The sequence below is a fragment of the Oncorhynchus nerka genome, linkage group LG2, assembly GCF_034236695.1.
Source record: "Oncorhynchus nerka isolate Pitt River linkage group LG2, Oner_Uvic_2.0, whole genome shotgun sequence".
In the NCBI taxonomy this organism is placed as follows: Eukaryota; Metazoa; Chordata; class Actinopteri; order Salmoniformes; family Salmonidae; genus Oncorhynchus; species Oncorhynchus nerka.
This window is the reverse complement of record NC_088397.1, coordinates 65,205,902-65,221,866: the sequence shown is the minus strand read 5'-3', so window position 1 is coordinate 65,221,866 and position 15,965 is coordinate 65,205,902. Positions and strand designations below refer to the sequence as shown.

Below are 15,965 nucleotides of genomic sequence, written 5' to 3'. Positions count from 1 at the left end.
AACCGCCTCAGGCAGCCAAACCTATGCTACACCCCTACTCAGCCGCAATCCCAATGCCTACAAAACCCCAATACGAAATACAACATTTAAACCCATGTCACACCCTGGCCTGACCAAATATATAACGACAACACAAAATACTATGACCAAGGCGTGACAGACCCCTTGACTTTTTCCACATTTTGTAATGCTACAACCTTATTCTAAAATGTATAAAATATTTTTTTACAAACAATAAACAATAACCCATAATGATGAATTGAAAACAGATTGTTAGATTTTTTTGCAAATGCATAAAAAAATATATAAAACAGAAATACCATATTTACATAAGTATTCAGACCCTTTGCTATGAGACACGAAATTGTGAGAAGGTGCATCCTGTTTCCATTGATCATCCTTGAGATTTTTCTACAACTCGATTGGAGTCCACCTTTGGCAAATTCCATTGATTGTACAGGATTTGGAAAGGCACCTGCACCTGTCTATATTAGGTCACACAGCTGACAGTGCATGTCAGAGCTAAAACCAAGGCATGAGGTCGAGAGTTCCTCTGTGGAGCTGGGAGAACCTTCCAGAAGGACAACCATCTCTGTAGCACCACCAATCAGGCCTTTGTGGTAGAGTGGTCACTCCTCAGTAAAAGGCACATGACAGCCCACTTGGAGTTTGCCAAAAGGCACCTAAAGGACTATCAGACCATGAGAAACAATATTGTCTGATTAAAGAAAGATTGAACTCTTTGGCTGAATGCCAAGCGTCACATCTGGAGGAAACCTGGCACCATCCATATGGTGATGCATGGTGGTGACAGCATCGTGCTGTGTGGATGTTTTTCAGGGACAGGGACTGGGAGACTAGTCAAGACTGAAAGAAAGATTAACGGAGAAAAGTACAGAAAGATCCTTGATGAAAACCTCCTCTAGAGCGCTCAGGACCTCAGACTGGGGCCAAGGTTCACCTTCCAACAGGACAGCGACCCTAAGCACACAGCCAAGACAACACAGGAGTGGCTTCGGGACAAGTCTCTGAATGTCCTTGAGTGGCCCAGCCAGAGCCCGGACTTGAACCTGATCAAACATCTCTGGAGAGACATTTACATTTACATTTAAGTCATTTAGCAGACGCTCTTATCCAGAGCGACTTACAAATTGGTGCTTTCACCTTATGACATCCAGTGGAACAGCCACTTTACAATAGTGCATCTAGGTCTTTTAAGGGGGGAGGATTACTTTATCCTATCCTAGGTATTCCTTAAAGAGGTGGGGTTTCAGGTGTCTCCGGAAGGTGGTGATTGACTCCGCTGTCCTGGCGTCGTGAGGGAGTTTGTTCCACCATTGGGGGGCCAGAGCAGCGAACAGTTTTGACTGGGCTGAGCGGGAACTGTACTTCCTCAGTGGTAGGGAGGCGAGCAGGCCAGAGGTGGATGAACGCAGTGCCCTTGTTTGGGTGTAGACCTGAAAATAGCTGTACAGCGACACTCCTCATCCAACCTGACAGAGCTTGAGAGGATCTGCAGAGAAGAATGGCAGAAACTCCCCAAATACAGGTGTGCCGAGCTTGTAGCGTCATACCCAAGAAGACTCGAGGCTGTAATCGCTGCCAAAAGTGCTTCAACAAAGTACTGAGTATAGGGTGTCTGTTCCCAATAATGTTTGCACTATGTTTTGTGCTGCTACTATGTTGTGCTGCTGCCATGTTGTGTTGCTACCATGTTGTTGTCATGTTGAGTTGCTACCATGCTGTATTTTCATGTGTTGCTGCCATGCTATGTTGTTGTCTTAGGTCTCTTTATGTAGCGTTATGGTGTCTCTCTTGACATGATGTGTGTTTTGTCCTATATTTTTAATTTATTTAACATTTTTAATCCCAGCCCCAGTCCCCACAGGAGGCCTTTAGCCTTCTGGTAGGCCGTCATTGTAAATAATAATTTGTTCTTAACTGACTTGCCGAGTTAAATAAAGGTCAAATAAAAAATATAAATATATATTCTTATGTAAATGTGACATTTCAGTTTTTTATTTGTAATGCATTTGCAAAAAAATCTAAAACACTGTTTTTGCTTTGTCGTTATGGGGTATTATGTGTAGACTGAGGAGGGAATTTAAAAAAAATCAATTTTAGAATAAGGCTGTAACTTAACAAAATGTGGGAAATGTCAAGGGGGAGTCTGAATACTTTCTGAATGCACTGTATTTGTAGGACTACTGGTAAAAGTAGAAATACAGAGTGCTACATGTCTCTTTGGAGGACTGTATGGCTCCATATACTTTACATAAGATCCAGATAGTGTATTTCCCACAGATGATATCATGGGCGCAACTTTGGTTTTAGAAGTGGGGGGGGGGACATAATTATTATTATAGATTTTTTATCCAGTCGGATAAACACTCCAAACAGCATCCTCATGGTCCTAAAGCACACCGTTTCCTCTTTTTGTATCACATTCCAATTATAAAACTGGGGGAATGCAATTTCAGAATGTGGGGGGGACATGTCCCTATCACCAGTGAAAGTTGCACCCCTGGAAGATATAAGAGACAACTATTCTGGGGCTGAGATAGTGAGAGAGGGTAGTGAGAGAGGGTGGCTTCACTGCTTTAACATTCCCTCAGTTAAATGTAATCTTTCCAGAATTATTACCAATGACCAGATGCAATGGGTCCAGTCTAATTTCATTTAGTCAAATTAAATGTAACATTTATTAATTTTGTAATTTCATTGCGTGAATTATCCAGTGTGTTTGGTTTAATTCATTCTGAAAGGTTTTACTCTGTCCTAAATCTATCTCATGTTGAAGATTTCCAAGACAAAGGAGGACCGGCTGCTGCTTGGTTAGCAGAAGTGGAGAGCAGAGAGGGGTTTCAGATGGAGACTGAGACCTAGTGAGATCCTGGGACTGGGAGGCCGAAAAGATAAGGAAGATAGGGGTGGTGGGGGTGATAGGGGTGGGGGGGTGGATGGTAAGGGGAAGTGTGCTGTCAAATATAGCAGCATTCTATTAAGGGTCAGTTTGACCTGTCAATCAGAATCAAAACAACCATCAACTCTAGGGGGTCACACAAAAGTATTTCAAGGATCCAAATTGATAATATGATGCAGTGCTTTGCTTCACCACTAGGTGACAGTATCAGACCCAGTCTCTGTGCCTTGGGCTGTATCCCTCCTCGCTGCAGACAGGGCAGGTAAACACAGCAAGGCCTGCCTATCTGTCTGTAGCTGGAGGGCTCCAGGCCAGAGTTCTGCAGTCTGTCCCATGTCCCCCTCCCTCTCCTCCCCGTCTCCACCAGAGGAACTGTCTAACTATATCCCAAATGATACCCTATTCCCTACATAGTGCACAACTTTTAACCAGAGCCCTTACAGGCCTTGGTCAAAAGTAGTACGCTATACAGGAAACAGGGTGCAATTTGGGACAAACTCTGACGGCTCCTTAGCCCCAACCAGAGCAGAGGGTAGGGAGGGGAAGGAAGGAGGAGGGCAAATTAGATTTGGTAGGGAGAGAAATCAAGCCACATTTCCTTGAGCAGGAGTTGGAAATGGTTTCAGGAGAGTGCAGAAAGGAAGAAGTGGTACCGGGGCTGGGGTTGGGTCAGGGTGCAGATGTTTACAGTTTGGATTGGGAAGGAAAGGCTGATCTGAAGGTGTTTTGATTCTAGAAGCATAGTTATGTCTACTCTAGCCTCACCTTCTGAGCAACAATTCCATACTACCAGCAACACAGTGATCCAACCCTTCAACATACACACGTACGCAACACACACACACATTGGAGAAAGATCAACGCTTTTCAGCTCACTGGGTTCGTCATTTAAGCAGGGGTTTTAAAGAGGCTTAAGTAGATGGCCAAGGGACCAAGCGCATTTAGATATTTTTATAGCCTTAATCTCCTGGGTAGATTCAGATTGCTGGGTTGTGCTGGTCTACCCATGATCGAGAGAGTGGATAGAGAGAGGGTGTGCGATAGAGGATGGATGGAGTGAGATGGATGATGAGACAGAGAGGGTGAGAGAATGAGAGACACATATGCTGCTTCTTCATAACCTTCCTATAATTTCTGCTCCAGTAAGCCTGCTGCAGTCATTCTCCATTTCTAGGTTCATATAAATTATTTTAGACGTAGCTCTCCATGGAGTAAACGCTACCACGGCCACACGCACCTGTGCTGCTGAGATCATCTGGTCAAAAATTATTTTATCTGAGATTAGAGAAAACAAGACTCCAGGCCTCAGGCTTTGTTATTTACTGTGTGTGGGATATTTTACCTGCACATCGCTGCTTACTCTTGAGAGAGAGAGAGAGAATGAGAGAGAGAGAGAGAGAGACTAACACCACTGTAAATACAACCCATATTTATGTTTATTTAATTCACAATAATATAAAATTGAAATACCACTATTCTTTTGAAACTATTGTGAGTGTAATGTTTACTGTTAATTTCTGACTGTTTATTTAACTTTTGTTTATGATCTATTTCACTTGCTTCGGCAATGTGAACATATGTTTCCCATGCCAATAAAGCCAATTGAATTGAATTGAGAGAGAGAGATTTCTATACTGACATTATAAGCCTCGGTCTAAACACGCAATGGACTCCATTGTGATTGGTATCTGTCTGTACCGCCACGAACATCTGGAGAATCTATAGTCAATGGTGGAGAGTGGAGAAGTGTATATGACAGACCAGACTACACACTATGTCCACTTACATCTACAAATCCCTTTAGAAGGCAGCTGTCCTCTTGATTAACAAGAGACAGAGGGAGGGAGAGACTGTGGAAGTAGAGAAGGTGTTATGATTAGTAAAATACATTATTATATCAAATATATGATATAAGTTCTCCGTAAATACATGTTTGCAACAAAACATACTCACTTTAAATTGTACTACTGTCACGCCCTGACCGTTGAGAGCTTTTATATGTCTCTATTTTGGTTTGGTCAGGGTGTGATTTGGGTGGGCATTCTATGTTCCTTGTTCTATGATTTGTATTTCTGTGTGTTTGGCCGGGTGTGGTTCTCAATCAGAGGCAGCTGTCTATCGTTGTCTCTGATTGAGAACCATACTTAGGTAGCCTTTTCCCCCACATGTATTGGTGGGTAGTTGTCCATGTATAGTTGCCTTTGCGCACTACGTTGGCGTTTCGGTTGATGTTTATTGGTTTGTTGGCGAAGTATGTACGCTCCCCGACGCTGAACCTTGGTCCACTGTTTACACCTTAGACGATCGTGACAACTACTTTATTAAAAACAAAAAAATTTTTTTCTCTTTAACCAAATTGATTATTTATCTTTAGGCTTCATTAGTGGTAAACGACAACATTTAGAAATGACAAAATATTAGATCCATGGATCTCAATATTTTTAGACAGGTGACATTTTGTGTTGAGCAAGACTAGTGGCATCCAGGGAAAGTTTGTGACATGAAGTGGTTTCTGTAAGAATTCCAGGTGTGTGTGTGTGTGTGTGTGTGTGTGTGTGCGCGTGCATTTTGAATGTGTGTTGCTGAACGCTGTTGATATGCACGTGTTTACATAAACAAATGAGCCTCAAAGATATCGTCCTGGAGTAAACATTTGATATACACCCAGTTCTGTATTGACCAGTTTCATTCCTTATACTCCAATCAAACATTTAGGCAAAGATATATGCACTTACATGGAGACCTTAATGACACTACCAGGAATAAAGGAGAACAGAAAGTATACAGCAAACAGGTATACCATAAGGTCAAATAACAGTGAGTATTATAAACATTCACTTTCCCACAAAAAAATCCATAGGAAGAAAAAGAGAAGCAGGGTTGCCAGGACAATGTCCGGGTGAGAGATGCAGACACCGTTGGTGCGTTTCAGTTGAGGATTTACCATGGTGTTTTACCCAAAAGACTCAAACGTTTCTGTTTCCATCTACTCAGACCTGCAGCCATGTCTCACTGGGGCATGGCTCCGGCAAACCTGCCCTGACAAGGCCCCAGGCCCTGGGTCCTTTTCAGCCTCAATTTACCAACAATGGCTAACTCTGAACTTTAACACCTTCTTGAAAAGCAACTGTCTTGAATGATGCAGGTGTTGATTCTGCTCGCACCAAGTCTTAGTGTCACATTCCTGATGGAAACAGAACTACACTAGAGCTGACATTAACATAAACATTGGTGACAGACTGGTGTGGGGGTAAGTGTCATTGGAAAAGCACCATGAGTAAATGAGAATGAAAGCTCAGGCTGGTGTGGTGAGGGAAAATAGGAAGGAGAAAAAAGGTAGAAAAAAATATGAGGCGGAGGGAACTACATGCTGGAATAGCCAGCGAGCAGAGCTGTAGACTCCACCCCCCTGCCTCCCTCAATCTCTCTATTTCTATCTCTCTCTCTGTTCCACACACACAGAATGCTAGCCCACTATGTGACCACAGAGTGAGCTCAGTGAATTGTGGAAAGCATATTGTTTCTCCACATCTCTCCCTCTCTCTTTCACTCTTCCACATGGGATCCTAAAAGACTGGACTATTTCTTCTTTGGATATCCTCCTCCTGCTCTGGGATTTAACTGAGAGTAGAGCAAGCTTTCTTTCTTTTTCTTTCCTGAATTTTTTTTTTATCTTCTGGGGATTACCACAGAAATACCTCCTGTGTGCGTTTGAGCGTGAGTGTGTGTGTGTGTGTCCTGTGCCATGCCCACCCCTGGTCGCTTTGGGACTAACGGCAGTGGATCAGCATGAAGGGGGGTCACCATCAGCGGGGGTGCGGGTGTCCGCACCTGTTCCGAAAAGTACTGGCTAAGTGTGGCTGCTGCTACGCCCGAGTTCGAGGTTGGTACATCTCTGCCTTATGTCCGTCATTTTCACCCAGCTACCTCTCTTCGCTTTACTGGTCTCAGATGAGATGGGAGTTTAGTTTGCTTTCTCAGTTATACTGTAGGTCAGATGGTCTGTGCAGTTGTGAAGTCTGTGTTTTTTGCTTCTGTAAACTTACACATGTTTGTCCGAGATGGTTTGAGATCAGATGATGAGAGAGAATCAGCAGTGCTCCATCGATTGCTGGTTGATATTCAATCTGTTTTTAGGTCAGATACTACTAGCAAATGGGCACCATTAAGTATAGCCTATACTCTTCTTCACTGTCCAAATCGGTTGTTCTGAGATCAGATATTGAGACTGAGACACTGCTACAGCTATAGGCTGAGAGAATTTATCCTTTTTATTGGGGTATTATGAATCATACTATGGTACTCTATTGGAATGAATGGCAGTAGAGGCATAATCCTGATTTTACTTATGTAGGAAAATAAAACAAAGGCGTGTGATATATCAGAAATTGTGTAATATAATATTTTTTTGTCAACCTAAAATATTGTCATATAATCATAAATACAGTTTATATGCATTTTATACAAATGTTCCGTATAAATAGCTTCTAAAATATATGTAAACTGACCATAAATGTCAACATTTTTGTTTTCTTGAAAAGCTGAGAGTGCTGTTATATGATACAATATCAGTACTTGTCCTAGCATCTACTGATTTCAGCCAGTGTACGGCTGTGGATTCACTGCATTGTTTGAATGGAATGTTGACATATTGGCAATTCATTTGAAACATTTATGGAATCCTTCCTCTAAAACTGTCTGGCTAGCTACCTAACAAACATATAGTGCAGATAAATTCTTCAAATTCATTATTTTACACAATCTTACCACAGAAATGGCAACGATGGTTGACCAGCTCCCTGACCAAAATGGCTGACCTTTATTCCATCATAAGTTCACCCAATTCTCGTATTCTAAGTCCTAATTCTATGGGGGCGACCTCTAGGAGGTGTGTGGTACGTCAGTGTCTCTATCTTACTCTCACTCTTTCATTTTCTTTTTTTGTCAGTCTGTCTGTCCTTCTCCCTCTTACCTCCTCATTCCTTTCCACTCTTCTCTCTTGTTCTCTCTCGGGGGAGAGACAGCTGACGATAATTGATGGTGATGTTTTGCTGATACTCCAACTCCTCCAGAGGAAATTAAATGAAATGTCTTTGGGCCCTGGTTGTGTTCACTCTGCTCTGGGGTTTGCAGCAGACACATTGCTAGTCTCATGCGGACACGGGAAGCTGTGCAGAATGTGAAAATGTATCACGCTACACATCTAGTTAGAGAGACTATCAGTTATATATAAAGTTAGAACAGTGACATAATTATTGTATTCTCAGTAATATAGAGTTCAAACAAAAACAGTAACTATACAGCGCCTTCGGAAACTCTTCAGACCCCTTGACTTTTTCCACATTTACGTTACAGCCTTATTCAAACATCTCATCAATCTACACACAATACCCCAAACAGATTTGTAGAATTATTTTCTAATTGATTACAAATGAAAAATGTGAAATATCGCATTTGCAAAAGTATTCAGACCCTTTACGCAGTACTTTGTTGAAGTACATACGGCAGTGATTACAGCATCGAATCTTCTTGGGTATGCCGCTACAAGCTTAGCACACCTGTATTTGGGGAGTTTCTCCCATTCTTCTCTGCAGATTCTCTAGTTCTGTCAGGTTAGATGGGTGCGTCGCTGCACAGATATTTTCATATCTCTCCAGAGATGATCGATTGGGTTCAAGTACGGGCTCTGGCTGGGCCACTCAAGGACATTCACAGACTTGTCCTGAAGCCACTCCTGCGTTGTATTGGCTGTGTGCTTAGGGTCGTTGTGCTGTTGGAAGGTGAACCTTCACCCTAGTCTGAGGCCCGAGCTCTCTGGAGCACGTTTTCATCAAGGACCTCTCTGTACTTTTCTCCATTAATCTTTGCCTCGATCCTGACTACTCTCCCAGTCCCTGCCACTGAAAAACCTCCCACAGCACGATGCTGCCATGGTGCCAGGTTTCCTCCAGACGTGACACTTGGCATTCAGAAGTTATGCTTGGCATTCAGGCCAAAGAGTTCAGACCAGACAATATTGTTTCTCATGGTCTGAGAGTCTTTAGGTGTCTTTTGGCAAACAACAAGCTGGCCGTCATGTGCCTTTTACTGAGGAGTGGCTTCTGTCTGTCATAAAGGCCTGATTGGTGGAGTGCTGCAGAGATTGTTGTCCTTCTGGAAGTTTCTCCCATCTCTACAGAGGAACTCTGAAGCTCTGTCAGAGTGACGGCCGAGTTCTTGGTCACCTCCCTGACCAAGGCCCTTCTCCCCCGATTGCTCAGTTTGGCTGGGAGGCCAGCTCTAGGAAGAGTTTTGGTGTTTCCAAACTTCTTCCATTTAAGAATGATGGAGGCCACTATGTTCTTGGGGATCTTCAATTCTGCAGAAATGTTTTGGTACCCTTCCCCAGATCTGTGCCTCGACACAATCGTGTCTCGGCGCTCTACGAACAATTCCTTCGACCTCATGGCTTGGTTTTTGCTCTGACATGCACTGTCAACTGTGAGACCTTATATAGACAGGTGTGTGCCTTTCCAAATGATGTCCAATCAATTGAATTTACCACAGGTGACTCCAATCAAGTTGTAGAAACATCTCAAGGATAATCAACAGAAACAGGATGCACCTGAGATCAATTTTGAGTCTCATAGCAAGGGTCTGAATAATTAAGTAAATAAAGTATTTCTGTTTATTACATTTAATACATTTGAAAACATTTCTAGAATGCTGTTTTCGCTTTGTCATTTTGGGGTATTGTGTGTAGATTGCTCAAGATTTTTTATTTAAAAAAAAAATCTATTTTAGAATAAGGCTGTAACGTAATGAAATGTGAAAAAAGTCAAGGAGTCTGAATACTTTCTGAAGGCACTGTATACAGTACTATTGGGTTTAAACTAAGGTTGCAAAATGTACATAGACACTGTGACTCTGCTCAGTGAAGTAGGTTTGACATAGACACTGTGACTCTTTTCTCAGTGATGTAGGGGTGCAATAGACACTGTTACTTACTCTTTGCTCAGTAATGTAGGGTTTTCATAGACACTGTGACTCTGCTCAGTGATGTAGGGTTGACATAGACACTGTGGCCCTTTGCTCAGTGATGTAGGGTTTTCATAGACACTGTGACTCTTTGCTCAGTGGTGTAGGGTTGACATAGACACTGTGACCCTTTGCTCAGTGATGTAGGGTTTACATAGACACTGTGACCCTTTGCCTAGTGATGTAGGGTTTACATAGACACTGTGACCCTTTTATCATTGATGTAGGGTTGACATAGACACTGTGACCCTTTTATCAGTGATGTAGGGTTTACATAGACACTGTGACCCTTTGCTCAGTGATGTAGGGTTTACATAGACACTGTGACCCTTTGCTCAGTGATGTAGGGTTTACATAGACACTGTGCCCCTTTGCTCAGTGATGTAGGGTTTACATAGACACTGTGCCCCTTTGCTCAGTGATGTAGGGTTTACATAGACACTGTGACCCTTTGCTCAGTGATGCAGGGTTTACATAGACACTGTGACCCTTTTATCAGTGATGTAGGGTTGACATAGACACTGTGACCCTTTGCTCAGTGATGCAGGGTTTACATAGACACTGTGACCCTTTGCTCAGTGATGCAGGGTTTACATAGACACTGTGACCCTTTGCTCAGTGATGCAGGGTTTACATAGACACTGTGACCCTTTGCTCAGTGATGCAGGGTTTACATAGACACTGTGACCCTTTGCTCAGTGATGCAGGGTTTACATATATCCCGAGAGAGTCAGCGATACGCTCACATCTGGAAATCTGCAGTGTCTCGGAATGTGCTGCTTTCGGATCATTGGATCATGGAAACGCTGGAGTCACTGAGTCACTCTGCCGAACATTCCTTTCCCCCAAAAAGCTAGGCTTAAGCAACCCCCTGACCCCCCCCCCAATACACACACAAACTCTGAACAGCTATCCCCCCCCAAAAAACTGTTCCCGACAACTGAAAGGGGATTTATGGAGCACTGTGGTGAATAAATGTTATGTTCATTATCGTCTGTTCACAGAAGCACAGAGCTGATGACTGCTGGATAGAAAAATGCTGCTGTACTCTAACTGTGGGGCTACAGGTGCGGTATGGTACAGGAGTTGTAGCGATGAGACAAAAGACAGTAACTACCAACAATTGGATACCACGAAAAGGGGGTGAAAAAAAGAGGAGATAGTATCACAATGGTCAAATACCACAATGTTTAGACAATTTAGACATTATTTGACCATTGTGATACTCTCTCCTCTTTTTTTTACCCCCCCTTTCTCCCCAATTTCGTGGTATCCAATTGTTGGTAGTTACTGTCTTGTCTCATCGCTACAACTCCTGTACGGGCTCGGGAGAGACGAAGGTCGAGAGCCATGCGTCCTCTGAAACACAACCCAACCAAGCCGCATTGCTTCTTAAACCTTTTAAGGAGGCTGCGAATTTTTGCAAAATTTCAACGTCCTGCTACTTATGCCAGGAATATAGTATATGCATATGATTAGTATGTGTGGATAGAAAACACTCTGAAGTCTCTAAAACTGGTTAAATCATGTCTGTGACTATAACAGAACGTGTGTAGGAGGCAAAATACCAAGGAAAACTGTTCACAAAAAACACACAAAAAATATCCCTCCGCCAGTCTCTGTATTGTCTATGGCAAGGGAAAATAGATAGCGTCCAGTTTACAATGCCTACAGCTTCCACACGGTGTCGCCATTACTGGCAATTGGCCTGAAGTTTATCCTTGGTTAGATGAGGAATACGCACTTCCTGTCTTCGGGTACACCAGAGGAAGTTATGAAAGGAAGAAAATGGACCATGATTTCAAGACTTGCTGCTATCGAATACAGATCGCCCCGTGATCAATTTGATCGATTATTAACGTTTACTAATACCTAAAGTTGGATTACAAAAGTAGTTTGAAGTGTTTTGTCAAAGTTTATAGGCAACTTTTTTAATTAAAAAAAATGACGTTGCGTTTTTGAAAGCAGTTTTTTCTTGATCAGACGGGCTTCATAAATGGACATTTTGGGTATACATGGACGGATTTAATCGAAAAAAAGACCCAATTGTGATGTTTATGGGACATATAGGAGTGCCAACAAATAAGCTCGTCAAAGGTAATGAATGTTTTATATTTTATTTCTGCGTTTTGTGTAGCGCCGGCTACGCTAATTATTCTGTTTACGTCCCCTTTGGGTATTTTGGGCGTTGCATGCTATCAGATAATAGCTTCTCATGCTTTCGCCGAAAAGCATTTAAAAAATCTGACATGTTGGCTAGATTCACAACGAGTGTAGCTTTAATTGAGTACCCTGCATGTGTGTTTTAATGAAAGTTTGAGTTGTATCGAGTACTATGAGTTGTCACTCTGAAATTTCCGCTGATTTCCGCTGATGTTGATCCCTGTACAGGGCTGCAGCCCTAAAAGGCAGCGCACATCCAACCCGGAAGCCAGCCGCATCAATGTGTCGGAGGAAACACCGTCAAACACCTAGCGACCTAAAAATGGTCAAATACTCCAGCCACCCTAGCCATAGACTGTTCTCTGCTTACGCACAACAAGCGTTACCGGAGCGCCAAGGCTAGGTCCAAGAGGCTTCTAAACAGCTTCTACCCCAGCTTCTTCTTTCACTGTAAGATCTACACCTGTTGTATTCGGCGCATGTGACTAATACAAGACTAATACAATTAGATTAGATTTGATATTGATAATGAGAGGGAGAGCGAGAGAGCGAGAGAGTGAGAGAGAGATATGGAGTTGAGGGGACAAACACACAGGGGGGTTGTGAAGGGAATCAAGGTCTAGAAACAACAGAAACACACAGAGAAAGAGAAAAGTAGGAGGTGGAAAGAAGGGAAAAGTAGAAGGCCTGGCTCTAACCACTTTTCTCCCCTCATGTGTCCTAAGAGTGGAGGATAGAAAGCAAGATGAGAGAGTGGAAAGACAGAGAGGAAAGACAGAGAGAAATGACAGAGAGAAATGACAGGCACTGTACCTGGCCCACCACAGGAGTCGCTAGTGACAAGGATATCCCTACCGGCCAAACCCCTCCCGGTCACGGCCGGCTGCAACAGAGCCTGGGCTCGAACCCAGAGTTTCTGGTGGCCTTAGACCACTGCACCACCCGGGAGGCCTGTACTCTCTCCTCTTTTTGACTAGAGGTCCTCTCAGTTCCTCAAAGCTCTGTCTTTGGCACAATTTAGCAGTGCTGTGAGCCTGCCCTGGCACAGAAGCTGTACAGGAGAGCTCTCCTCTCCATGAGTTAGGGATGTCAGAGAGCTCCCTCCCTGCCAAAATATTTGTACTCTTGTAATCACGACTGTGTGTATGTGTGTGTGGGTTTGTTTAAGTGTGTGTACATGTTGAAGTGTGTTTGTACAGTGTAGAGATAATCTCCTCTCTCTTTCTGCCGACCCTGTTTTGATTCATTTCCTAATTTACCAAAGGCTAAATATAAAGATACTGAGGCTTGAGGCCTGTTTGAATGACAGATCTGCTGCCTGGCTGACCGAGGATTACATCCTCTATCCATCCTGCACACATCCTCAAATGCGAGCCAACACACACACAAACACACATACGAACATTCACGCAGATCGTCAACCGAACAACCTATTTGTGGAGCATGTTAACCTTTTAGCATTTCAGTGTAGATAAGACCTACGTACCTTATCAACAGCCAAACAGCCAAACTATATAGTGCACTATATTTGACCAGGGCCCATAGGAATAGGGTTGCTTTAGGGACATGGACCTAGTTTTATTCATCAAAGTGCAGTGATGTACCATAGCAACAACTGCTCTGCACCGTAGTGCAGTAGAGCTGATGGAGACTCCAGAATATCATGCTGTTATAATCTGACTTCTGACTGGGACCATCCACATCTACAAGATAATACTGATCAACCAGAGAGCTTAATGCCCACTGGTTGTGTGTCTGTGTCTGTCTGTGTGTGTGTGTGTGTGTGTGTGTGTGTGTGTGTGTGTGTGTGTGTGTGTGTGTGTGTGTGTGTGTGTGTGTGTGTGTGTGTGTGTGTGTGTGTGTGTGTGTGTGTGTGTGTTTGTGTGTGTGTGTGTGTGTGTGTGTGTGTCTGTCTGTCTGTGTGTGTGTCTGTGTGTGTGTGTGTTCGTGGGTGTGCCTGTGTGTGTCACATCTCCCAGTGTGGTTGTAAGTATATGTGCAAGTGTCTGTCTGCTGCCTTTCCTCTTTTTCTGTGACAGTGTTTGGTTTGCACAGAGTGGTGTGTGCACGCGGGGGAGTCAGTACTGTGCCGGGACAGATTACCACTCTCTCCCTCTGTCTGTCCCTGTTTCTCTCTCCCCCCCTCTTAAATCCTTTGTTGTTCCAGTTGCTCAGGCAGTGATTAAAGTGCAGTTCTATCCATGCTGCAGAGACAAAGTAGATGTGTGAAATGGGTAAACTAGGAAAGCATTATGTTAGGATGGCACTCTTACTATGCTGCCTTTCTCTCACTCATTCTACCTTGTTGTCTTTCAAAGCAAGTGACAGCATATCTCTTACACCCAGTGTCTCTTTGGTCCTGGCCACTGCACCATATACACGCACGCACACACACACACACACACACACACACACACACACACACACACACACACACACACACACACACACACACACACACACACACACACACACACACACACACACACACACACACACACACACACACACACACACACACGCACACAGCATAGACTAAGCCATGATGATGATCTCAGTGTATTTTCAACCATCATTCCTCTTGGAAGATCTATCTTTCTCTACAGTAATTGTCATGTAGCCTGTCAGACAGTGTCAAAGTGTTCCTGTTAATGTGACAGTGATAATTGGTGTTTTAAAAGAAACTGAGTGAGGTCACCATCAACCTGGTGGTTTGATGCTCTGTTATACTGAGAGAGAGAGAGAGATCATTACAACACTGTATATAGACACAATATGACATTTGAAATGTATTCTTTTGGATCTTTTGTGAGTGTAATGTTTACTGTTGTTACTTTTGTGTTGTTTATTTCACTTGCTTCGGCAATGTAAAAATGTTCCCATGCCAATAAAGCCCCTTAAATTGAAATTGAATTGAATCCCCTGTCTCTCTCTGTCCACTGTTAAGTCTCTGATTTAGAATGTATGTGTATGTGTGTGTGCTCTTTATTGTCACTGCCGGGTGTAAGTGTCTGACTGTCTCCTCATGGAGCTTTCTGTCCCCCTTTCCACTCTTTCTCCTCTGTCTTTCCTCTCTTTCTCCTCTGTCTTTCCTCTCTCTCTCCTCTGTCTTTCCTCTCTCTCTCCTCTGTCTTTCCTCTCTCTCTCCTCTGTCTTTCCTCTCTCTCTCTCTCCTCTGTCTTTCCTCTCTCTCTCCTCTGTCTTTCCTCTCTCTCTCTCTCTCCTCCGTCTTTCCTCTCTTTCTCCTCTGTCTTTCCTCTCTCTCTCCTCTGTCTTTCCACTCTCTCTCTCCTCCGTCTTTCCTCTCTTTCTCCACTGTCTTTCCACTCTCTCTCTCCTCCGTCTTTCCTCTCTTTCTCCTCTGTCTTTCCACTCTCTCTCCTCTGTTTTTCCACTCTCTCTCCTCTGTTTTTCCACTCTCTCTCCTCTATCGTTCCTCTCTCTCCTCTGTCTTTCCTCTCTCTCTCTCTCCTCTGTCTTTCCTCTCTCTCTCTCCTCTCTTTCCTCTCTCTCCTCTATCTTTCCACTCTCTCTCTCATCCGTCTTTCCTCTCTCTCTCCTCTGTCTTTCCTCTCTCTCTCTCGCTCTCTCTCTCGCTCTCTGTCTCTCTCTCTCTTTCTCTCTCTCTCTCCTCTGTCTTTCATCTCTCTCTCCTCTGTCGTTCCTCTCTCTCTCTCGCTGTCTTTCTCTCTCTCCTCTGTCTTTCCTCTCTCTCTCCTCTGTCTTTCCTCTCTCTCTTTCCTTTGTCTTTCCTCTTTCTCTCCTCTGTCTTTCGACTCTCTCAGCTGGATTTCCATCCTCCACTCTTAGGATACATGAGGGGAGAAAAGTGGTTAGAGCCAGTTAGGCCTTCTACTTTTCC

The 15,965-nt window shown here is 43.5% G+C and overlaps 1 protein-coding gene across 1 annotated transcript in view; it reads left to right on the top strand.

Annotated features, from left to right (window-relative positions):
• The first annotated feature begins 6,382 nt into the window (after positions 1 to 6,382).
• Positions 6,383 to 15,965, top strand: part of LOC115139845 (rho guanine nucleotide exchange factor 25-like) — a 40,219-nt gene continuing 30,636 nt past the window's right edge. The window contains exon 1 of the mRNA XM_029677675.2: positions 6,383 to 6,806. Coding sequence (XP_029533535.1) covers positions 6,713 to 6,806 — 94 coding nt within the window. The 5' untranslated portion in view covers positions 6,383 to 6,712. The remainder of the gene's footprint in view (positions 6,807 to 15,965) is intronic.